Consider the following 24,640-nt stretch of genomic DNA (forward strand, 5'->3'; position numbering starts at 1 on the left):
CATTTGCTCTATGAAGTACTACCTGTTATTTCTGGGTTGCAAAAGGGGTTTGCTGTGTTTCTTAGCTGTTATTCTAAAGGAGGGTGGTGGTGGGTTTTTCCCCAAGATTCTCATTTACCAAGGGAGCAATAAAACAGTATTTTGTAATGCTGACTTTTTTCCCTTCAGAAATTCTTGTAACATAAATAGATATTAAATACTTTAAGGCAGATCACTTTATTTAAAATGTCTATAAATATAAAATGCATTAATAAGACCTCTTAATGCTTGTTTTGTGGTTTGACAGTAAATGTAATGGCTTACAGAGAGGAGTTAAGTTAATATACCCCTGACCAGTAATGTTCTATTTGCTTAAATGCAAGCACCCAAGCCAAAATTAACATTCTGGTTTCTTTTAGAGGCAGCCCGCCATCCTGCAGCGTAGCTGAATAAGCACTGCCTAATATCACGGGGCAAATCCTAACCTCCAACTAACAGTCACACAAGGCTGACAGAAGTTGTATTGAGGCAGGCAGGAAACAAAGATCCCAAGCAGCCAGGAGGCCTTCATTTGTGTGGTTACGTACAGCACAACTGATCCTGCACCAAGCACGGGTGTAACAGATGTTGCCCTAAGAAGTTAGGGTTGTGCTATTCCTCGTAGCACAGTTTTACAGATGAGAAACTACCACACAAAGATTCACCGTGGCAGGTTCAGGCACTACCCAAAGAGTGTGGCTGAGGGAAGGGTTCAGCCCAGGCCCACCTAAACCACATGACTATCCTATCTCTCTTCCTGAAATATATTTTCTGAAATATTCTTCAGCTTCTTTTGCTGGGATGAAGATCAGCTTTCATTATGGCAAATGGAATGTTAAAACCCCCTTTGATTTCACCTTGATTTATAGCTTCAGAATAGAGGATTCATGCAATGATGACATCTATGTGTTTGCCTATTTTTCCTCAATATCTTCTGATCTTGCCCACCACTCACAACCAATTTCCTGAGGGAGGTAGAAGCCTGAAAGATAATACGTTCCTACAAGTGTGGGAATGTAGGTGGCCAGACAAAGGAGAGACACCCTGTCAGTGCTCCTCTGAAGGCTGAAAAGCAAATTCAGATCCTATCAGACATCAGAAAACCCACATGGGTGAGCCCCTAGGAGCAATGACTTAACAGTGGGAAGCATTTCAGCTGGACTTTGCACCTTGTGAGATGTCAGATCAATGTGTTCCTCAGCCAAGATTCCTCTTCCATGTGCACTCTCCAGTGTCTAATAAAGGGCTGAGCTCACACTACAGCATCAGAACCTAGCTTAAAAGTCCATCAGCCAAATCCATTGGGATTTAAGCTTCAATATTTGTTTAGTAAATGGGTTTAGAGAACCCAACCCATCTATCAGCACCTCTCTACACACATATTTTCACACCTGACAAGCTGATGTTGCTGAGATGTTCTGCAGTACTCTTCAGCCTGGACAGACAACAGTATTCATGGCCATCTTTTGTTTAGGACTTGCTCTGTCAGTATACTCAACCCTAACAGCCTTCACAGGCTGATAAAGCTACACCACATAGAGATGCACTAATGGCTACACTGAAATAATTGACCTTTTGGCACTTGGATCAACATGACAGATGATTAGACACGTTTTAAAAGCTCTCACAGCCATAATGCCCTGTCCCAGCCCCAGCAGAACTGTGGGGCACAATGGCAGATTTTTATTATCTCACTGATGAATCAGTGCAGAACAGATTTTAGGAGAGCCCCTGGGCTGCCACTGCAAACAAAAAGCATCCATCACCCCTCTCAAGGTCCCAAGCATCTGACACAAGGAATAAACTCAGCCTTGACACATATGTTACATCTGAATATACATTTCTGTTAGTTCAAAAAGTGGCTTGAGAAGCAGATTTGTTCAGAGTTGAATATGACTTATGTTCTGCCTGCTCACTGCAAAGCTGGTATGTGAATTTGAAGGTGGAGAACCATGGCTTTGAGAAGAATGAGGCTCTTGTGCCCCAGCAAACACATCCTTGAACATAAGAAAGCCAGTAAGTAGACCCTGAAGTGATGGTGGCATGAATGAATTTGTTGCAAGAAGGCATTTCCTACAAACTCATCCAAATAAATGTAGGGACACAATGAAGCCCTATTAAGTGACTATTGTCACAGCATGCTAGAAGGCAAAATAAAAGGTAGAGGAAGGGACACAGAAAAGCAGCTTGTTAATGGAAAAGACTAGTTAAACAAACTCCCTGCTTAATCAGCAAAGCATTTCACTACAGGAGGGCTCCCTCACACCACTGCCTGCTAAAGGAATACAAGACCTCTTAAAAAGCTCTTGTCCCATAGCCGCATTATGCACTGAGCATCCACCACTCAGCTGGGAAGCATGACCAGTCAATTACTATTAAGAAGTGTTATTTTCCTGCAAGCCAATTTGCTGCTCATGAACCACAGAGCAGTAGTCAGGAGGTTGAACTGTTCCTGGATGTTACAATAGCATGGGCAGAGGAATACAAGCTTCCTCCAAGACTTCCTTGTGCAAATGCCTCTGGAAAGACCCCTGCCATCTCTGAGCAGAGTTTTCAGTGTCCACCTCCAATTTAGCCATTATCCCTTTATTGGCACTGCCAACAAGTGAGTGAGTGAGCACTCATGGTGAGAGGCTTTGTGTTCCCTTACCAACTGAGACGGAAGGCTTAACTACTAGGACAGCTAACAAATTAACACCCACACTTCATATAAGCTTGCAATTTCAAATGACTCTCTTCACTCCTGGCAGATTCTCTGCAGAATTTCTATAACGCTTCTAAAGCCCAACTCCATCAACTATTCAAAGGTATGATCGGCACCACTTCACATAGCACAAGAGGTCCTGGGGTACAGAGAATGGGATCAGCTGGCAGTGTGGGGATAAGTTTGCCGTGTTTTCTACAGCAAGCAAAGCAGCCATTTTCGTTATGTAAAAATCAGAGATAAAAAGTGTTTCTAAGTAACTGACTTAAAGGCAGGTTTTCTGCTGGAAATCAATATGACTGCTGTCTTCAATAACACTTTGCCTGCTATGACAATGACCCACAGAGAAATCTCTCTTATGAAACAGATGTGCCACGGAAATCTTTGGGAACCCAAAAAACATCGTGTCAGACAAGACCATCTATCCACTCTGGGATACTCTCTTCCAAGGTAAACCATAGCAGTACAAAAAACATGGTAGAAAACACCACTCCTAAACAATTATGGAATATTTTCTAACTGAAAACTTGCGTTTCAGTTTCAAAAAAGTTTTTTTTTGTGATGTCTTTAGGCAAGTACAAGGAATCACACTAATGAGGAAGAAGAGACACATAACACAAGAAAACCAAAACATTCCTCATACCTCAAGGTCAAACCAGTTAGTTACCCATGTCAGCTGTCAAGGAAGCCAGCTTTAACCTACCCTGGATATAATCTATTTACTCTTGCTTCTTCTTTTGAGAGTAAAGTGCCTACTTACCATATTCATAACTGTGAGGATGAATCTTTGGGCAGCCTCTGCACCATGGTATTGGACCATATCAGCATCCGCCACCACCAGAGTTTCTACTGTGTACTCATTGGTAAGTCGAATGGCATTTCTTCTCTCCCTCCAGTCACTGGTTGATTTCATTTTCTTTTGTCTCTTCTTTTCTAAAAGTCAAAATACTTATTAAGGCTGGCAGATCACAATAAAATGTTTATACTCTTTTCAGCATTCTTGTGCACAGTCAGATTGCAATGACCTTTAATTAAAGTGTCCTTTGCTGACTTAAAAGAAAGAACCAAGAGGTTCCATTGCAAGTTCATCTGTACCTCTGGGTCCAGAGTTGTATGAGACTACCAGAATACACGCAAATAGAAAAGAGGAGGGGAAAAGAGAAGTAGTCCAGAACAGTAAAAGACTAGCTGTAATTCAAACTAAGAAGTTATGCTCTTGCAAAAATTTCAGAAATTGGAAATCCTGCTTGTGAAAAGCATAACATTCCACTATAATGGAATAAGAGCTAATTAAGGAAAAAACTGCTGAAGAAAACTTTAGGATACGAGACCGTGCTTTGGGATGCAACATACACTCTAGACTCTGCAGGTTCTCCTTAGCCAGGGAAGTTGTAAGATATGCCTGGAGTCAATATTTCCATCAGTCACATTTTTACTTGCTACCAGCATTAATAAAGCAATGAAGATAGAGTCTCAAAAATGTTAAATTAAGTCAGATTGTTTTGGAACATGCATTATTGGCCAACTGCAGAAGTCTCTGGATGAAACCCAGAAGTGCAGAAGGTCAGGTTAGATAAGACCTTCTCAGGCTTTCTTTGCTCATTTATTGCTATTGGCATGAGCGCCAGCACCCGCAGCTGCAGTCACCAGCCACCTACGTGCAGAGCTCACGTGCTGCTTCCTTGTGGTACGTATACCAAAGGCAGGGGACTCCCTGGGCCAGCTGATCCTTAGTGAACTTCAGTTACAAGAACCTGTGAGAAGGACCCATTCTAAGGACTACAAAGTGAGGCAGTGGTCAGCTAGCACTAACATAAACAGTGAAACACAGAAGTTAAACCTCCCTTCCTCCAAACTAAGGGACTAATGTATTAGTAATTTGTCCTTTTCTAAACTGAAAGGTGAAATGTGTTTCACAGCTCAAAGGCAGATGTGCAAAGCAGCTGAGATATGAACAAAGAAGAAATTAAGTTCACATCTGAAACTGAATCTACTCACTTAATTGCAGTCACAAAAAATGTATTCATGTTTTCAATTGTAAAATGAAAGAAAAGCGAATTAAATCATTAAAACAAATTTATTTTGCAATAAGAAACAAACTGCCAAGATTCACTGAAATTATATTCACTTACTGCTCAGCTGGCAATATACTATGGATAAGATACTGACACTGGTATTAATGCTGATTTCTTCCAATGAAAAAGGAAGCAGAACACACAACAGGTCCTGAAACAGCATAAACATAACATTCAATGCAAAAGTGACACGGGATAGACCGTAATGGATGATCAGATACCTCCTATGTCACACTACACGTGCTCGTTTCCCAGAGCAGAGAATCCCTTTTAATTTTCTGTAGATTTAACTTGAGACCCTATCTTAGCAAAGCACCATTCTGCAGCAGGCAGACCTGAGTTAGCATTCACTGATCCTGTTTTTCCACAGCCTGCTTACCAGTTCCCTTACATAATTCAGCTTGCATGTCCCTTCTTTCCCAGGCTGGTAAATGCACTCACATCCAGATCATCAGTTTTCCCTGACCAACCCTCTTGTATTCAGGATGATAAACTCCATCAGCTGTAAGCCCCCCAAGGCCCACCTGAAATGAACTCGTGCCTTCTGCTCATTCATACATTTTCTGTCTTGTCAATACACACATTTGCACATGTCCATCCCATACCCCTATTCTGAGTTGTCTAGCAGTCATCCAGCATAGCTCTGCATATGCTTTTCTGCCCAAGGCATTGACTGTCAACACTGGGTACATATTTTAAACTGAGAAAACAACCATGAAAGTTGATTTGAATCTTTCTAAAAAGATTTTTGAAATATTTCCCCTGGGTCTAAAAAGACACACGAGGCCCATGGACAAGCAAAAAATAAAAACTTGGGGTGCTCATAAATAACAGAAGCTACACGCCAGCAGCAGAGATGAAAATAACCAAGTTTCAAAGGTTGTCTTCACACGGACTGCAGGATGGCTACGGAAAAGGGCGCAATCGTGACAAAGCTGCCTCAGAGTGGGGGATCTGTGTGTTTCTAAGCACTGTAAAAAGGCAATAAAATAAAATGGAGTGACTACACCAGAAAGTGGGAAAGATGAACGCACCTTCGATTTGCCAACTATGAAATGGAAATGACTTCACCAAACTTCTGTTAAAAACCTCCCATGCTTATTTGTTTGTTTATTCATTCCATCCATCCATCCACCCATCCCTCCCTCTGCACAGCCATGTATCTTTAGCTGCACTGCTTTCAAGGTTATCATTTAAATACCAGGGGAGAAATCAGAGAAAAAGGAAGAGAAGGCAAATTATTCCAGTAAGAACATTGACCTTCCGGGTCTTGCTGCTAGCAATCAGAGCCTTCTTGGAAGTAACAGCACTTCCCCATCGAATTCTTATTTTGGTAATTCCCTAATAAATTAAAAGTTTTCAGCTGGTGTAAATCTCCTACCTATAGAGAAGTTGCTTTTATGGGGGGCTAAGCCTAACCTCAAATAAGTCTGGGCCTAGCATTGAATGAGCTGTGTAAGAAGGCTTAAATGGAACAAAACAAATTCGGAGTACTCTGGGTTTTCACTTCAAAAATCTCCTTTTTGGTGGAAAAGAAGCCACTGTGTCAGAGGAGGAACCCACTATGCTAGAATATAGTTTGCACTCCGGGGAGAAGAGGTCATGCCATGGTCATTTGCCATGGGATTGCCCGGCCTGGTCCCTCCTCCAGAGGCAGATGAAGGAAATGGCAAAGCTTTGCTGGTTCCACTCAGCACCTCTTTGCAGAAGGCAGCTGTACAGAACTCTGAAAGGTGTGATTTCTGGAGAGCAGCAGCATAAAGGGACTCCTGACAAATTGCTGGGTAGTCTTGGTTCACACAAAGCTTCTGGCCCCCACTCCTCCACGAGTTTTACTTGAAGCTGTGGATTGGCTGCTTCCCACTGGGTGGCAGGGATTAGAGGTTGTGTGTGGAAAACTACCACCCCACAGGCTTGCCTAGAAACACAGCCAAAGTGACCTAAGAGAATCTGGGCTCTGACTCTCATCCTCTCCCTCACGTTCTCCAAGTGTAACCTCACCGAGCGCTTAAAACAGGCAACATGTAATGGACTCAAGGGAGCCTACAAAGAGCTCAGGTGGTCACCGATGTTACACTACAGAAGAGGTAAGGTAAAGCAACACAAACTACTTGAACAGAGGTGTTACGTGTTGTGTCCCCCCCCTCCTTTTTTTTTAAGTTTGTGGCTCCTCCATAGGGTAACTTTTCTTTACGCTTTTTGTCCTCGCAGAGGGCTACTTTCAGAATAGTCTCCATTTGCATCTTCCTGCTTCCCACACATGCAAACAATTTTCCAGTGTAATCAAGCGCATGGAGAAAACACAACTATCATCATTTGCATGGATGAACCATCACAAACAGAACAAAAGAAATACACACATCCCATATCGCAAACATTTGATGAAGAAGAAAAAAAAAGATCCAAAACCAACAGTAAAAATCCTCATTAAACACATCTGCAACTCATACCTGAGGTGAGTCAACTTTATGGAGGTACCAAAAAAACCCCATCTCTAGAGCCTCAGTTCGGAACCAAGCCAGCACGGAGAAGTCTCACTCCTGCCCTGTGTGATTTATGGACTATAGGCAGAGAATCCCTCCATAAGTACACGAAACCCCAAACTAAAATAAACATCAGCCATTAAAACAAGGATTAAATGCTTGGTGGATTCTTTATTTGAACAAACTGATGTTACAAATTTTGTGGTGCAGATGTTAAGTGTTAGTGTGAAGGCATGAGAGGCCATAAAACATGGGCAGGAGCCTGTCAGAGGAGTTTACATTGCGGGGAGCACACATAACCAAACTGCACACTATTTTAGGAGTCAGGTGTTCCCCGCTTAAGAGGTCAGACAGTTCCACGTGAAATACGAGCTGAAACAGTCAATCTACAATGCAGCACGTATATGCTGCGGGTGACTAGGCACAAGGGACGTTACTCTTTTGCCAGCCACTTTGACAGTGTGTTACAGAGTCTATCTGACCAAAAATTCCACAAAATTCAGGACTGTTAGGTGATGGGAGAAGGGCAGTACACCCCCAGATCCTCAGCATAAAATGGATGTAACAATGCACAAGTTCATGAGCTGGCTTTTAGTTACAGGCTCTTACCTTTCCTTGGCTAGTCACCTGCAAAGCAACAGGATCATATCACATTCTGCAGTCCAGCAGCCTTTGAAATCTTCCTCAGAATGGCAAAAAAACATAGTCCTTACTGCAATCAGAAGCATAACAGAGCTCTTCTGAAGCCTCAGCAGAAAACTCCTTATGTTCAGTGCTTTTTATGGCAACCCAACAGATGTACAATTCCAAAGCAACCGCCCCAAATGACCTTTTCCTATTACACACCAAAAGCCCTGTCTAGCACTGTCTGGTTTTTGGCACATTCTTGCTGTAACTACAGAGTCCCTTCCTGCTCCTCCTACCTCCCTTCCCACAGTATTTCTCAGACTCATCTGAAAAGCAACCTCTTCTCCTCTAGCCTTCCAGCTAACATTAGTTTTCCCTGTGCCCCAGGAGTTTCAAGATAATCTTTCACTCATACTCACATTAGGGAAATTTTATGAGTTTCACTTAAAAATAAAAATCATCACCTCTCCAAAGCCAAAGAGAGAGAAGGAAAAAGGAGATCCTGCACACAAACCAAGCCTAGAAATTAAAGAAAGGAAGTTATTGAGGTATATGCTTACTAGTTAACCTAAAACCTTATATCAATCAGAGGAAGGACAAGTTTGCTGAATTATCAGAGAGACAAGAAGCCACAAAGTTTCTCTGGTACCAGATGGAGGATACAAACGCCTCTCAAAAGCCTATCAATTCTGTGTTTAAATGATCAGTGTTCTGCATCTGTCTCTTAGACATTGCTATTTAACCTAGAAACTCATTGCTATTTAATCTAGAAAGCGCACTGATTTCAAAGAACTTTTCAAATCTAGCATAATGACTTGATTTCATTTCAAAGCAAGAAGGCAAGGTGTCAGGTGGAGCCCAGGAAGGAAGTGAAATGGAAAGTGGAAGTTAGCAGCAGCATTTACATCCCAGGACCAAAGCAAAAGCAAAACTTAAATAGAATACTGGCTGGCTTCCTTCTTAGTTTGAATTAAGATCAAGGGGTGGTGGGTTTAAACACAAAGAGTGTTTATTATTTCAAAACACATCAAGAGAAATATACTACAGTCAAATCAATCTACTCCTCGTGTTTGGATCTGACAGTAGAGCTGCTTCCGAACAGTTTATTGAACAGCTTCTTCAAAAGACTGACTGCACAACATCACCATGGTGGATGCCCACAAGCTGTACAAGTCAGTAACCTTGTTTGCTTGGCCTGGGGATCAAATTGCTCGTGGTTAGAAGCAAGACAAATTTGAACAGGCTTAGAGCTCTAAGACTTCCAGGATGACAAAATATTCACTGCAGAAGTCAGCCCACTGAAGGATATGTGCTAACACAGCCTGAGCTAAAAGAGCAACCACACATCACTGGACAGCTCACAGCTGTGAGATCACCACAGGCTTCCCAACACATAAAGGGGGCCAGTTCAAAATTCATGGACACCACCAGGAACATCCCTTCACTGCCTCCTGGGGGCTTTACACCCAAAGCTCTGTGCGTTGGTTACCTTGCAGCTGCAGTTTTCATCCATACAACAACAGAGAGGTTCTTTTCAAAACACTGATCTCCTGAAGGGAAAAAAAAAGAAACCACACTTCAGCTCCACGGGCTTTGCTCCACACAGCTGCTTCCTTAACACCTTTCCTGTGGCATCCACCTCGGAGTAGACACAAGCAAAGACTGAAGAAGAAAACTATGAAGAACAGACACTATCGGAGCTGCTGCCACAGCCAGCACTCCCCAGTCTATTTCCAGCCATGGGAACACGGAGGCCCCTTCAACCTCTGTCAGGACACAGCACAAAACTGTCCCTGTGCACTGGACTTTTCTACCTCCATCAAAAGCTTGGGATTTCAGATTTACCACAGCTAGCTGATGTCAATGGGTAGTCTGAAGCTCAGGGATTAAAAATGTTTGCTCATTCAAATCACAGCTGATTGCAGACTGAGAGGTATCCTCTCATTTTTAATGCCTTGTCCTACAAAATGGTTATGCACTCCCAATTTCTTTCTGACTAGAATGGCAGACATAATCATGCATCAACTGGCAAGAAAAATCGTTGCAGAGCAGAATGATCCATTGGTCCCTAATCCACCTCCCTAAAATGTGTTGTGGTTTGGGTGAGTGTGGGGTAGGGTTTTTTTTGGTGGTGGTGTTTTGTTTTGTTTTGTTTTAACATGGCCACTTTCATACCAAATCACAAGTTCATGACTATTTGTCTGGCACAGCAGCAAACAAGAATTTGAGACAGGAGTCATGAACTCTGTGCTTCATCTCAAAACACCAGGGGGATTTTATTGCAAGGATTGTTATCCAAATTAGTCTGTGGCTTGGACACATCAGTTAAAACTTTATTCTTCTGAAAAACATACTCAGTTGTCAACATAACACATCAGGACTTTGTCTTTAATGGCAGGCCTGTAAGACAGCACAGGATAAGCACTATGATCTCTGCTCACTGGTGCAATTTGTCAGCAGGATTTCAAAGATTGCCACCTCCTGAATTATGGGCACTCGTCTCCTTTTAAAAGGACACCTTCATTGTAGGCTTTCCATCCAGCTAGAAACAAGGACTCACTCATATAAGACAGTCAGAGAAGACAATTTAATGTTACAGAAAGCAGGCACAGTGAGCATGGCTTCATGGCAAGACTATTAAAGTGGGAATGGAAATACCTGTTCTGCCACTCCCTCTTAGCCTCTGTGCCTCACTTTCTCATCCTATATTTGATTTGCTCTGTTACTAGTTGTACATTCTCTGAAGCTAAATTGATCTCCTTTGTTTGTGACAGACACAAAAAGGTCCCAACTTGCTTGGGGCCATGGGGAAAGATACTGTAACACAAATACAATTAGGTCTAAATGATAAGGAGTGATGTACAGAACTCTGAACTCAGACTCCTCAGTTTTGATCACTTAAACTCAGCAGATCTGAGACCAATCACAAAGCACAGTCCTAATCCACTTCAGGACTTTAGAGACTACAAAATGCCTGGCTGCAGTTATCCTATGAAAAAGGGCATCATTGGTCTCCAGGTTTATTTTATTTTCCTGGGCTTTGGCAGCTGAACTCCAATCACTTCTGCTGAGGCTGGACTCACCAAGCCAGGGGCTCTCCACCTACAGTCTGGCCTCACCATTAACCTATACCTTGAGAGGGGTGGCACAGACCTCCTTGAAAGCCGAGCAATTTATTTCTGGCGATTTGCAAAAACCAGTAAAGAATATATGCTCATCTCCCATAATGGTGCTGGCTCAGCAGGTCAAAGTGAAGTAAAAAGTAGTGTAATAGTTATTTTTAATCCCTAATATATACAGATATGTCAAACAACCCAGGGAATAGATCAGCTGAGAAAGAAACTGGCAGTTTATAGAGCAATTTTCAGATCCAAAGGCTCTCGGTACCACTGCCAGCTCAGAGTTAATAGCCCTAATTTGCAAATAAAGAAACTTCTTGAGCGTTAGAGCTCATAGTCTAAATAACCTCTGATTTTCTGTGCCTTCAGTCTTGGGTTCACAGTTTGGGATGTCTATGACCTAGGAAGCTTAGAGCTTTTGAACAGAGGCAAAACCTGCCCCAAAGTGTTCCCATCTTGGCCACACCAACATGTGGGTGCCCAACACTTGGTAACTTTTATAAGTAAGATCCCAAAGGATTTGCTGAAGGTCAAACAACATAAGAATTGAGGCCAACAGTGTCCCAATTCCCAACTTTTGGCTCTAATTCTGAGCTATGATTTATGATAATATGGAAGAAACAAAGACAGCTAAAAGGTAAGCTATGTACCTTAATCTCCTTGGAGTCACTTGTCTACCTTTCTAACCAGAATGACCACTGGCATACCCGTGAATATCCTGAGACAAGGCTGGTGTACACCAGACAACCTAGTTCATTACCTCCTGCCAGTTTAGATGTCATTAAGTTCCAATGGAAACTAGCACTACATTTTATTAGGAACCAAGTGTAGGAGCAATACAGCTCTACTGTGTGCAGGTGCTCTGGAAGGGGAAGAAATCCATACACTACATGTATTTTCATGTCCTCTTTTTTGGTGTCTTTTGCACCTTGACAGTCGAGGAAGAAGAAACTGGAGTCCCTCCTGCTTCACATTATCCATGCTGCCCTCATGGTGAGGGCTTCATCCAGAACAGACCGGCAATAAAACTTCACTTGCCGCATGTGATAGAAAAGGACACTTCTGAACAGCAGACTGCTCCAAAAGGCTGCTGTTTATCAGCCGTAAGGAAACAATCATACACTGACAGGGAAAATCCAGACTCCCTGTTTGGAAGACCAGGGACCTGGAGAAACCAAGGGATTTACCCACACAAGTGAGACACACTCCCATGGGCAAAGTGCTGCAAGACCTGATTTCTGATGGAGGGAATCCTTGCAAACACTTAATCACATTACGTCTTCTGCATTGGCCATTGTTGAAACCCTTGCTTTAATTCTTCAACAGATGCTTCCTAATATGGACTAATACAGGTTGCATTACATATCTCTATTTTTAGTGCACATGTTTTTTGGCCATAACAACTGCTATTTCAGGCCAAGTCAAACCTGCAGAGAAAACACAGCTAAGAGACAATGATTGAAGATGGGGAAATGCAACGTAGCAGTAACGTGTTTAGGATTTATACCTGTTCAGGGAAAGCATTCCCTGCATTTGATACCTGCATACTATCATTTATTTAAATTATTACCAGCTTTGATAAATTGTTAAAACAGGTTGAGATGTAACTAGACAGAGAAGCAGCACATTGTTATTTTGTGAATTAAAATGTTGATCCTCCTGTTTTTCACTATATACTTCTCTCCATGCAGCACATTTGCATTAAATGAAAACTGGTTCTTTTAAACTGACAAAAGGGTTTAAAGCAAACCCAGAGTAATTTATGAGCTCTATATCATAAACATGAAATAACAACCTTCCCTCCAAAGACAAGCTGCTCTCTCTCATGCTCCTGGACTGTATTTTATATCAAATCCTTTCTGTGTAAGGGGACTTTAACACATCACTGGAGACCCTTGGAAAAGTTATAATGGAACTTACTTTTCCCAAAGAAACAGAAAGTTTTATGACATGGTTAGAGGAGATTGCTATGCTTGCATAACATGGTTTGATTCTGTCTTTAACATTGATATTTTCTCTCACCAAGAAAAACTGAATAGCTTTTCCCATCCATAGACCTTGATGGCATAGGAAACACGCAAAATATGTGACCACATCTCAGCAAATTAGTTAAACTACAGTTATTCTGTGATAGTTAACATAGTTATATCCATTTACTGCAGCTGAGGGTGTGGTGGCTATTGCCACGTGGAAACAGCTTTACTGTATATATTATAAGGTCACAGAGAGACAGGGCAATGAAAGAAGCCCTGTCTCGGGTGGTTTTTACCCCCACTCTTAACTACAGGGGGTTAATAAAGAAGATGGTACAGCTCCCCCATAGTCCTATCCAGTCTGCCCATTTCCCCTCTGCCAAAAGCTCTTCTTACAGGGTCAGAGGTTGGTGGGAATCACAGATACTGCTGAAATAAGATTAGCCCTACAGCTGCCTCTTGTCCTCACAAATAAATTGAGAAGTCTATTCATGGAGGTCTAGGCCAAACCCGAGGGCACTGCAAAAATCACAGAATCACAGAATGGTTTGAGTTGGAAGCGACCTTAAAGATCATCTAGTTCCAATCCCCCTGCCATTGGCAGGGACACCTTTCCACTAGACCAAGTTGCTCAAAACCCTGTCCAACCTGGATGATCCTGTATGATGCACTATGCAAATGCTGTATCATGCATTAAAATAGATCTCTCTCTCTCCCCACTTAGCTCACCTGTAGTGAAATTCTTACTTGCATGTATTAAGACCTACAAACAAAACTCCCTATGACTCCATTCTCTCTCCAGAAAGACCACTAGTCCAGGACCTTTGACAAGAAAGTTGTCAAACTCGTTCTTTAAAATCAGAATAGTGTGTGAGAGCAGGTTTGTATCCCAGATGCAGCCCAGTGTCTAGAGATGAGAACTGAAGAAGTGTTTCACATCACTGGCGTGAAGCTATTATTTCCCATGTTCCTAATGACGCCATGCTTCAGAGCAAATGAAACCCGACCTTTTCTTCCTTCCCCCTCACAGCATATGCACCTGGAAACCTTTTAATAGGTTTTCTGTTTGCCTCACAGGGGCTCAGATTCATGCCTGAGCAGAAGTGTGCATTGTGACTTGAACTCTTTCTCCTGCTGGATGACAGGTGATAAAAGTAATATGTATACACATATCATATGACTAACAATAGCACCTGGCCCACGGTGATGAGATCCGTCCTTTGCTGCTGGAGCGCTTCAGAACTTAAACAAAGGAATTAAAACATCAGCCCTAAATCCACAGACCTGGGGGTTTTTTTTAACCCATTAGTAGGCATTTTCACATTAAAATCTCAAAGATCCAGCCATGCAAGACCCTAAGTGCTTTCCCACTCCTGACTACAGCCAGATTAATCCTCTTACACAGATTATTCCAGGAGAAATTTGGCTCCCACAAAGTCCTCCTGCAGCTTTAAAAATAAGTTCGAGTGCTGTAGGACATGTTATGCTACTTAGACTAAAGTAGTTGTTTTAGAGATTTAACAACCACTCATCAAACCAGACTGCTAGCATTACCTAGCCCCAAGGAACTGTTCAGCTCAGTTTCCCTCTCCCATGGCTGGGGTCTGTGGGGAAAGTACCACACTTCTGGGTGGAACACAAGAGGAATGCCCTTGGAAAGCTGTGCTCTCTATCCTCTCAGTAGTGCTGACACTCAGCACTTCCTCATTAAGTTCATTTGCTTTCTTAAAATGCTTTCCTCCTCCCCCTACAAATACTAACACAAGTCATTACATCACCATGCATCTTTTTTTACAGCCAATTAAGTTCATGTATCACAGGACCATTGCTGCCAATAGAAATCTGCCATTGGGCAATTTAGCCCTGTTTAAATTCTTATACCATGATCAATAGATAACATTAAAAATTCAGCATCTGATGCTGTGTATTTTATTTGAATCCCAAACAACCCCAGATCACGCCAGGTACCGCTGAATTACAAAATTTTAAGAAGAAAATATCTTTAGAGGTGATTCTTGTCTGTACAGAAAATACAAGAAGAACAGCAAAGGACTGGAAAATGCCCCAGCGTGGCAATCCTGTGGCTTTGAAAAATACTCGTTTTATATTGTATCTACACAAACGTACTTTTCTGTCTATGTTGTTCTACAATACAAGATGTGTATCTAAAATGTCCAGCATGTAAATATTTCCTAAGTATATAGAACCTCCATCCTTTCCTGCCAAGTTTTAGCTTGGGTGAGCCAAATTACAAGACAGTGAAAAACAACCTCTAGTACAAATCTGATCGGTCCTTCACTCTGCTGATTCTGGTGAGTACCATAGTAAAGAGACCTTTTCCCAGGAGAACCTCTGGAAGCATGCCCCTAGATCATCATTTCCACACAATTTCATTAGGAATGGACCTTTTGTGTGTCAGAGAGGATTAATTTTTTTGTTTCTAAACTCCTTGTTCACAAAAGTTAATCCAAACCAGACAGGAGTCAATTAGGTCCTTAATGGGCTAAGCCTATTAAGAGCCATGACTTACATTTCTTTCCCGCAACAAAGAAAAGCATTCAGGAGTCTGCCTTTAAGTGGCAAAGCCCATGAGCAATTTCATTATTTTATGACACGGCTACTTGGACCTGCGGCTGTTTGCACTGTGCAGCAGTTGGGTGCTTTGCTCCCTTTTCAGCACAGCCAGCCTGCAGTCAACACAAAGAACCAGCACCCACGGGATACGAATTCTGTTCCCAGCTGTTTTGCAAACTCCTGTGTGATCCTGGGGCAGGGCAGGGAATCACATAGTCCCAGATTTTCCTCAGGTAGCTGCTGAGGGAAGGAGTAAAGCTCTCCTGGTCTCGCACAAGAGTCAGAGAAGCCCATGCTCTCCCCAAATCCAGTTCTAGTGTAGCCCCTTAATTAGCATCAGACAGGAAAAAACCCAGTCACAGAACAAGAGCCATAGCATCAAATACATTTTACATCAGACTATCAGTCTCCCTCCATCTCAGAACTCAGATACACACTCAGCCCATGCAGCCTGGCCACCACCTTTGCATGAGCTGAGCTATGGCAGTAGTGTGTGCATGTGTGCTCTTAGCCCAACAAATATAAAGAACTTTAACAACTTTGCTTGCAGTAGGGAATTCTAGTTCCTCAGGCTGTCCATGGATTAGGAACCTAACAGATATGTAATTAATTTTGCTGACAGAGTTAAGTGCAATCACATCATGTCAGACCAACGGTCCACCTAGCCCATGCCGTGAGGTGCCCCAAGCTCAGGACTTGCCTGTCAATCAGCTCTGGGCCAACCTGAGGAGAACAAAGCTTGCAAGGAGGATCCCAGCAACTGTGAGGTCTGTTCACATTCCCTTTTGGACAAAGCAGAGAAGAGCAGCACGTACTGGTCCCCAGAAACCTTCAGGAAACAGTGGATGCTACTGGGAACACTTTTTTCCAGTGTCTCCTTTCAGTGTCTTATCAGTTCTGATACCTTGGTACTCACCCACCTCCTCTTTCCATTTTTTATCCTATGTAATCACTCAATGTCTCCTCAATTTCCTTTCCCTCTTCTCAGGGAGGAAATTTCAGTTCTGCCAGGGACAGGCAGCACCCTGCCCCTAGACAGAAGGTTAAAAGGTTCAGTGGCAAAAGGATGAGGCAGATTTCCTGGCCTGATTTTGGTTCAATTCAGCTTTTAACTAATGGCTGTCTTATTTTACAGTGTAAGAATTTTGTAATGCATTTTCTATGAACTCAGTGCTGCAGCACCTACAGTACTTGGCTAGGAAAACAGAGTGGTGCTGAATTCTGATGTTTCCTCTAAAAAGAGACATAGGGGATCTGTAACTCTAACCAGAACCAAGATTTCATGCTCAGAGAATCAAAAAGAAGATTGGCTTAGTCTGAACCCATGAGAATAATAAACCTGCTGAACTACTAAGAGTTCAACTCCACACAAGAGAAAATAAAGTTCCTGGCTACAGGATTTACCAACAAGCAGGGCCAGCTAGGGGGCAACCTTATGAGCAAGCACAGGTCCTCTCTGCTGGTACACAGGCTTGGTTAAATACAAAACCCAGGAGATACAGGCACACTTTAAGTTCATAGCCGCCTGTTCCAATCAGTTCCTTCAGACCTCTGCTTCCACTGCTGTTCCCAATAACGAAGCCTTTTGTCCCTCCAGCTGCTGCCATGTCCCTTTATGTCTAAAACCAGCACTTGCTCCTGACCACTCAACTGTTCCCATACTAGTGGGTCTTACACTTGTACCCATTAAACCTGCCAGTTCTGCTTCCCATTTTGTCCCTTTAGCAGCCAAGTAGAAGACAGCATAGATGCCTTGACCCACTGCCTCCATTTAGTATGCAGTCCATCCAGTAGAAGGCAGAAGCTGGAATATTGGTGGGGTAATGGGGCAGGAGAGGAATAAAAAGGACAGAATATACAGGCACACAAACCTAAAGAAGAGATTTCACAGAGTTCATAAAAAATACCCTCTATGCAACCCACCCAGACAGATTTCCAGAAAGGATAAAACTGAATTGCTCCAAAGAAGCCAAAAACTAGACCAGTTTATACTAGCTGACAATCTGACTGTTTGGCTTTAAAAATGGGAGAAGACAGGATATGATCAGTGAATAGAGTTAGACATTTTCTCTCCAAAAATTTAGGAAATAATAAAATCAACAGCTCTTCTATTATTACATAAAAAAAAACCACCCCAAAATGAAAAGGGTGCGAGACAGCTGCATTTTTTCAGGGTTTCATCTGCTAAGCATTAGAACACCAGCAAGGTTTGCAGCAGCTCACAGGCACACTTTAAGTGCAAAAATATAGTAAAGCTACTGACCTTCTGTGGTGCCTTGAATGGAGGAAGGTGAAAGACACGAGAAAAATATTGACAGGAGGACCATCACCAAAGAACTGTCTCTCTTTACTATTGGTCTCCCATTCCAATGGGGACTTTAGGGCTTAAAATCAGATCCACAATTATAACTTTTAATTTAAAAAGCAACTTTAACATTGTCGTGCTGGGTCACAACTGAAGACTGACAATTTGGAACATGTCATCGGCACCTCACATACCCACAGAGACCCACAGCATTTAAGCCCAGGATCCTAACACTGGCGAGGTGTGTCAGCATGACACTGGAAACTGAACCCAGAGCATCACAGAATGGCTACTCTTAACTGCCAGACACACAATTACATTCTAAATCATTGCCATTTCTCAGGAAGCTGGTTCACCTCCCAAATCTTGTTATACTACAGAAACCCCATTGAAACAATATACTTCATATTGCTAAACTATTTAAGCAGGAAAGCACTAGAAATTGATTGAGAGGTGGTTGTTTGGTCCAGAATAGCTTCACACATGAGGCGCATCTGCGTTTCAGCTACTACTGTATCCACAGCCAGCGTAACAGGATGGCAGACAAAAACTGCTCAAGCACTCCACCACCTAACCCACACGGGTTCCCTTCTGTCACAGCTGTAGCTCCTTCAATATCCAATGTAGCAGATGAAAGTTAGCCTAGGGATATCTGTATGAGTTGCTATCACATTTTGGACTCTCAGACCTCAAGCCTGGGTTCACAGATCTCCAAGGAATGCCAAAGACCTTAAAAGTTTCTTTGCTATCTCTGTGAGCTCATTCCCTCTAACACAAGGAAAGAGGAAAAAAGTTTCATTTATCTCACAAAACCTTAAAGCAAACAATTTAAAAGTTGCCACTCAAAAAACGAAAAAGGCCTATAGCATGAGATCTTAAGTTTGATGAGTCAAACACCACAAAGAAAAAGCAAAATCAAGTTTAAAAAATAACCTTTGAAACTACCTCTGGCAGTTTCAAATGCACATAAGCCTATACAAAAGCAATAAAAAACCCAACCCCCTAAGTATGCCCAGTTGACCGCATACCCTGATATACTCTGCTATTGATGGTGTGCTCTGCTAGACAGAAGTAAAAATGATGACATGCGAGAAGCTGAAAAAGAAAGTAGATCGTTTTACAAAAGAACCTGTGCATCTCTTCCCCTCTCCAGATGTCTTTTCATCCTGTTATGAGCTAGACTCCATAGATGATACTTCTGATTAAATTATATGAAAGTATCTGAAGTGACACTTTCCACATTCTGAAATGTGAGGATCACCATTGTATCCATGCCTACTTTGCACAGCTCTAGTGGAAAGGTGGGACAAAAGAGCACCCCTCACCACTGACTTCAGTTTCAACATTTGTGCCTTTGCAAAAAACATTGTGAATACCTTTCTGAGCAGCGGTCACATTGCACGGTTAAAGCAGAAGTTTACTCTTACCTACCATAAAGTTTATCTCCTCACAAACTGAATGTTACAACATATGTCCTAACCATTTTTATATTTGTGATGTGGCTCCTTCTGCCTGAAGTAGCAGAAGGATTCATTAACGCATGCCATTTTTCACTAGCTCCAGCTGCCCGAGCACTTGAATTACAAAATACAGACATATCTGGCAGAACACCAGTTAAAAATATAATTGCATACTCATGGCTGTTCTCTTGAGTCACTTCAAGCTCACCTGCTACAACCTTGCAGTGCTCATCAGGAATGTGCGACTTCATGGGATGGCTTGATTTGGTGGATCGTCTACGCCTGATGAAGTGTTCTTTTCCACTAAATGAGGTCTCTGATGCATTCACTGGTTGTATTAGCATGTGCTCTGATCCAATTTGGATGTAGCCAACCTGTCCACAAAAGAGAACAAAAAAATCCCCATCAGACATTTTGGTATCCTAACCTTGTCTATCAACCGAGTCTGAACCTAGACCATTTCACTGCAATCGTTATTTACAAAGTGTGAGGAAATGAAAAGCGATTATGATCATGTTTGGTCTGCATAATACAGACGAAAGAACAAAAAATAAATATGAAAAGCAGATGCAGTATCACTGACCACTATTTAGAGACATCATTGTGCACTGTACATGTACAAAGAAAAGGTAGGGGGTTCTTGTCAACACCTTTCTTACCCTTCTTCCTCTCCCTGCAGCTACAGCACCACTCTAGCTGAAAGCAGAAATATGAATGTCTTATAAGATGCTCAGCTCACATGAGGACAAATAAATCCTATTAACAGAAATCCTTTCATAATCACCTTTCTAACTGCCAGCTAGAATTGTATTGTTATTAAAAGGCATTTACTATCTCAACAGAGAAAAGAGGTGAGATTGCCTGCAAACAGGAGACCACCTATGCATGTCACTCTTGCAGAAAACACTAAGTGAATTGAAGTGATGTCGTACGACTTGCAGAGCCACCCACATTTTTTTATATGGGGACCAAATACCTCTTCTTGACTACAACACGGGCCACACACAAGCACTGCTCTCCCTGCAAGTCATGGGTTGGGCTTCAGGGATCAAGCTGGGAAGGTACAACAGTCCATTCCCAGTTACAAGATTTTCCACCATCCTGGGAATAAGTAACACAAGGAAGGCAAAGGCCCTGCCTAAATAACAGGAGACTCCACAGGCTACAGGTCAGAGCACTAAACCCCTGCCTTTCTTGCACCAAGTCCAGACCTTACACCAAGGCTGGCAAGAACATCTTTGGAAGGCAGCTTCTGGCCCAGGAGAGCCCTCCTCTGCTTGCCACCCAGAGTTGTTAACGTTCTTTCATGCCTTTTCCACTCCTTTTCTGGCAGGAAAAGAAGAGAGTGAAAACAAAGATAACACCTTAAAACTTAACAAAGCCTCCAGGTTTAGTAATCCACACTGAGGTTATAACACATTGGAGAAAATGAATATGTACAATGAGGGTTTCTTTCTTACTTTTCATTGTACTAATCCAATGATTATTAGTATTGTAATTAAAAGTCTCGAAATACAGCTCTTTGCCTTATACCCCTCTAAGAGAACTCTCTAGGTCTGATCCATCTTCTCCTGCTAGCAACAGAAGGCCTCATCTGGCCTGCCAAGAGGCATCAGATCATGCCTATGGTACACCTTATAGGTAAAGGAGCTTACAAAGGGCTCCCACTAGATTGCATGTCTATAACACCCATCCTATACATATAGAGAGACCAGACTTTTTTTTGTCCCCCCCCTGCATTCTGTGCCAGCCAGGCAACCATCCAAATAAATGCTCTGCACGTACATGCAAATACTATATATTCAACAGCTGACTGTACTAATATGATTTATAATATACATTACATACATACTGTATATTGTACATTTCCACACCTCCCTGCCAAATTCAGTCCTCACGTACACCCAGGAAATCCCTTTGGCCTAGTATTTCCAGCAAGAGGAATTTCTGCTAACAGAAATGAGAGCTCCCCTCCTTTGACAGCCACACTAACTGGACAGCATTCAGGGGAAACCAGGATCTCTCAGAAAGGGTCACTAATTTCCAAAGTGCACTTGGGAAAAAAAAAAATAAATATAAAAATCAGTGTCTCTATTTGCCATGGCTGCAAAGCACAGAAGTAACAATTAGAACCCTGCCTCAAAAGAGACAAGAGACACCTCTTTAAAGGTCTTTCAAAAGAGACCTTGCCCTTGGGGCAAGGTCACTGATTAAGTATAAAACGCCTTGAAAGCTCCCAGAAGGGCTTCCATTTACGAAGAAAAATGGACATTATTTCTTGGCCCTACAGAATGCATACCTGTTTACAAGACCCACTCTGCCCTGGAGTTTCCAAAAGGGCTGCCTCTTCATTTAAATTACAAGTTGGGCTTTGTCAAAATTGTTTCAGAGACAGCAAAAGCTCTAGTGACTTATTCTTTCAGCCTCCTTTACGATGCTCTCCACTACTTCCCCTCCTTGTTCCAATCTTCCAGCTGGGAGGTAGCCCCAGCCCCCTTTTTTAATATAGGTTTTAATTATTTAGAAGAAGGGTTGTAAATCTGGTACCATGGTACTAAAAGCCACACCAGAGCTCCTGAAAGACTGCCAACTGCTTTTGTTGGTGCCAAAAATATGTAAGAAGAAGTCAGTTTCATCACCACCCGACATTATCCCAACTTTCTGGCATCAAGTGTGAAAATAATTTAAACCATTGGAAAGGACTTATGTTTCACATTTGCTTTGGAATTGTGAAACCTATGGAGGGAAAGAGCCATGCGTCTTCACCCTGGAATAGGTTAAGAAGCAATCTCAAGTGTAATCTGACAAGCCAAGTAGAGTTTCAAGCAGGAAGGATTTGCAGGATTCGGCCTGTAAAGCACTCCTAGGGAGTTCAAATTTTCCCCAAACTTGCCAGTTGGGTTCTAAAGAGTCCTCAACTCTGTTGGCCCAGATGATATCTTTTGGACCTGGTAACTTGAATACTCTGGTCATTATTTTGCTTTTTCCGTAAGAAATGCATTCCTCATGTTGCCTCCCTCAAATCTCCAACTACCAGATACAATACTGTGCTAATTTCAGCATGAGATATCAGACATCAGCACTAGACAAATACTCTGTGCTTTTCTGCTCTAGTCTGTGTGATGTTCATGGACAGCAGAAAGCTGGATTTTGAAGATAAAGAAGTAAAACAGAAGACCACGTAACTGTCAAAGCTATTTTTCTCACATCTCTGGAAATCATTCCAATCAAATAAAATGCTTTGGATCTGCCAATTCACATTTGCCTGAGAAGATGCATACCAAAAGCTGGGATACTCCCTCTCATCCTCCTTTCACTCCGAGAACCCATACGAACAGGACCTGCCACTGTGCCAGACCCCAGTATTGCTTAGTGCCCGGGAAAGAGGCTGCTGCCCAGCCCCACCATCCCAGAGCACCCGAGACACAGGAGTCATCAGGAGCCCAAAAATTCAGAGGGACGTAGTTCATCACCATCATCTGCATTATTAATCTAACCTGGATTTCACAGTTAGTATGACAGGACCATACAGCTGACAGAATCACGCAGCTCAGCTAACAGGAAAGGCTGGAACGATGTCAGCCTCGAAAGGCAGGCAACCAAACTGACAAGTTGATTAAAATAAACAAGAATCCACACTTCCCACTACAGCCCCACTCACCACTGTGCTTAACAGTGGCTATATCTTTCATATTAAGGATATTTCATAGCCTTAATTTAGAAATCAGCTCAACATTGCTCACTAGCAAAAAAGGCCGTGTTCACTAAACGACCAAAATATTCTCACATGCTTTTATCCAGAGCCCTGTACATACATTGGTCACTCCATCAATCTGCTCACTCTCTAATCTACTCTTGCACTACCAGTAGTTCACTCTTCTTCTACACATTATCTTCCTGCCACTGGAGTTTTTCTCAGGCTAAATGACAGCAGGGAAAGGAGGAAGGTCCTCACACCATGTCACTGAAATTACAATGGTAACAACGGGCCTGTTAGTGCTGGCACTCAAATAGCATTTGTAACCACATCGTCCTGCTTCACTGGCTTCACTGTTCCATCTCTGTCCCCTGGTAACTGGTGGAGCTACAGCAGCTCAAGGGCTAACTCGGGACGGGAATCCAAATCTTCACATGGTTCTGGACCTTCCCACATGTTAGTACTCTCCAACAGTTACACTGTTTTTCCAGCCCTTTTTATTTTCACAACATCTTTGAACAAGATCTGTGAAATGCTGAATCTTTAACAGATTTTTCTTTTGCTCCTAAGTGTTCATTAGTGACACACATATGAACATGCTGAAAAGAGAACAGTTTCAAACGTCTGACAAGTTCCATCCCCTTCTCAATTTCTTGACTGTTACACTGTAAATCTTAGTTTAACCGTTTCCTCAAAGCTAAAAGGAAGTTAATCCCACATTTTGCAGGTAGCTTGAGGCAGAGTTCTGCAATGTATAACTGGGGAAGAAGTCTTCCCAAAGGGCACACGACCCTGCCCATCTCTCTTATCTTGGGTCCACAGGACTGATAAGCCCTGCTAGGACTGAGAAAAAGCATCGTAGCAATCACAGCACAAATACATGGTGCTGAAAGGGCGTCGTCTACTGTGCTCTCCAGGCTTCAGTTGAGAAAAGCTCTACAGAAGGTAACACTGCCAAACTTTGCTAGAGAAGGTAAGGTCAGCACACAGAAAGCAACAGTCAAAATGTAACTGTGAAATTGCACCTGAAAGCAATGGGTGAGTAGTTCTGAGATGTAGCAAGCAAACTGGAATTTCCTTGCTGGAGAGACACCTAACATATGTCATCTAGGAATTACCTCAGACTTAGAAGCAGAGACCTTAGTCCACTACACAACCCAACTCAAAGCAGCATGCACTGTGGCCTTACAAAGTTGGAGCTTTCCAAAGAAGAGGCGTCTTCCTGTACTGTTTTCTAGTGTTGCTCAGCCGAGTTGCAGAACTTTGCTCCTGCCTGCGTCTCCCCAGCACCAGGCAAGGACAGTTCAGTCCTGCGGCATGGTGAGAATCCAAGTGTTTACACAGCCACACTCCCCAGACAGGATACAGTCCTGCCAAGTTGAAGGCAGTAGCGCTTTTCAGGAACATAGTACCTCTTGTCTGCGCTGCAATTCCCAGGTTGTCAAGAGGAACAGGATCGTTGAAGTATCCTCACATGCAGTACTGTAACTGTGCAGATGAGACCTTAGGTACACCAGTCCTAAACGTGCTACAGCCTAAAGCAGCTACAAGCCTGTGGCCACCCTTCTCGATGCAATTGCAAGCTGTACCAGGAAACTACAACAG

At 42.5% G+C, this 24,640-nt stretch overlaps 1 protein-coding gene across 1 annotated transcript in view; it reads right to left on the reverse strand.

The window, feature by feature from the left end:
* ADAMTS17 (ADAM metallopeptidase with thrombospondin type 1 motif 17) overlaps positions 1–24,640 on the reverse strand; it is a 189,212-nt gene that overhangs the window by 160,104 nt on the left and 4,468 nt on the right. The window contains exons 3-4 of the mRNA XM_068410576.1: positions 19,547–19,712; positions 3,483–3,655 (exon numbers count right to left, since the gene is read on the reverse strand). Of these exons, the coding sequence (XP_068266677.1) occupies positions 3,483–3,655; positions 19,547–19,712 (339 nt within the window). The remainder of the gene's footprint in view (positions 1–3,482; positions 3,656–19,546; positions 19,713–24,640) is intronic.

The sequence above is a fragment of the Nyctibius grandis genome, chromosome 11 (genome assembly GCF_013368605.1).
Source record: "Nyctibius grandis isolate bNycGra1 chromosome 11, bNycGra1.pri, whole genome shotgun sequence".
Classification (NCBI taxonomy): Eukaryota; Metazoa; Chordata; class Aves; order Nyctibiiformes; family Nyctibiidae; genus Nyctibius; species Nyctibius grandis.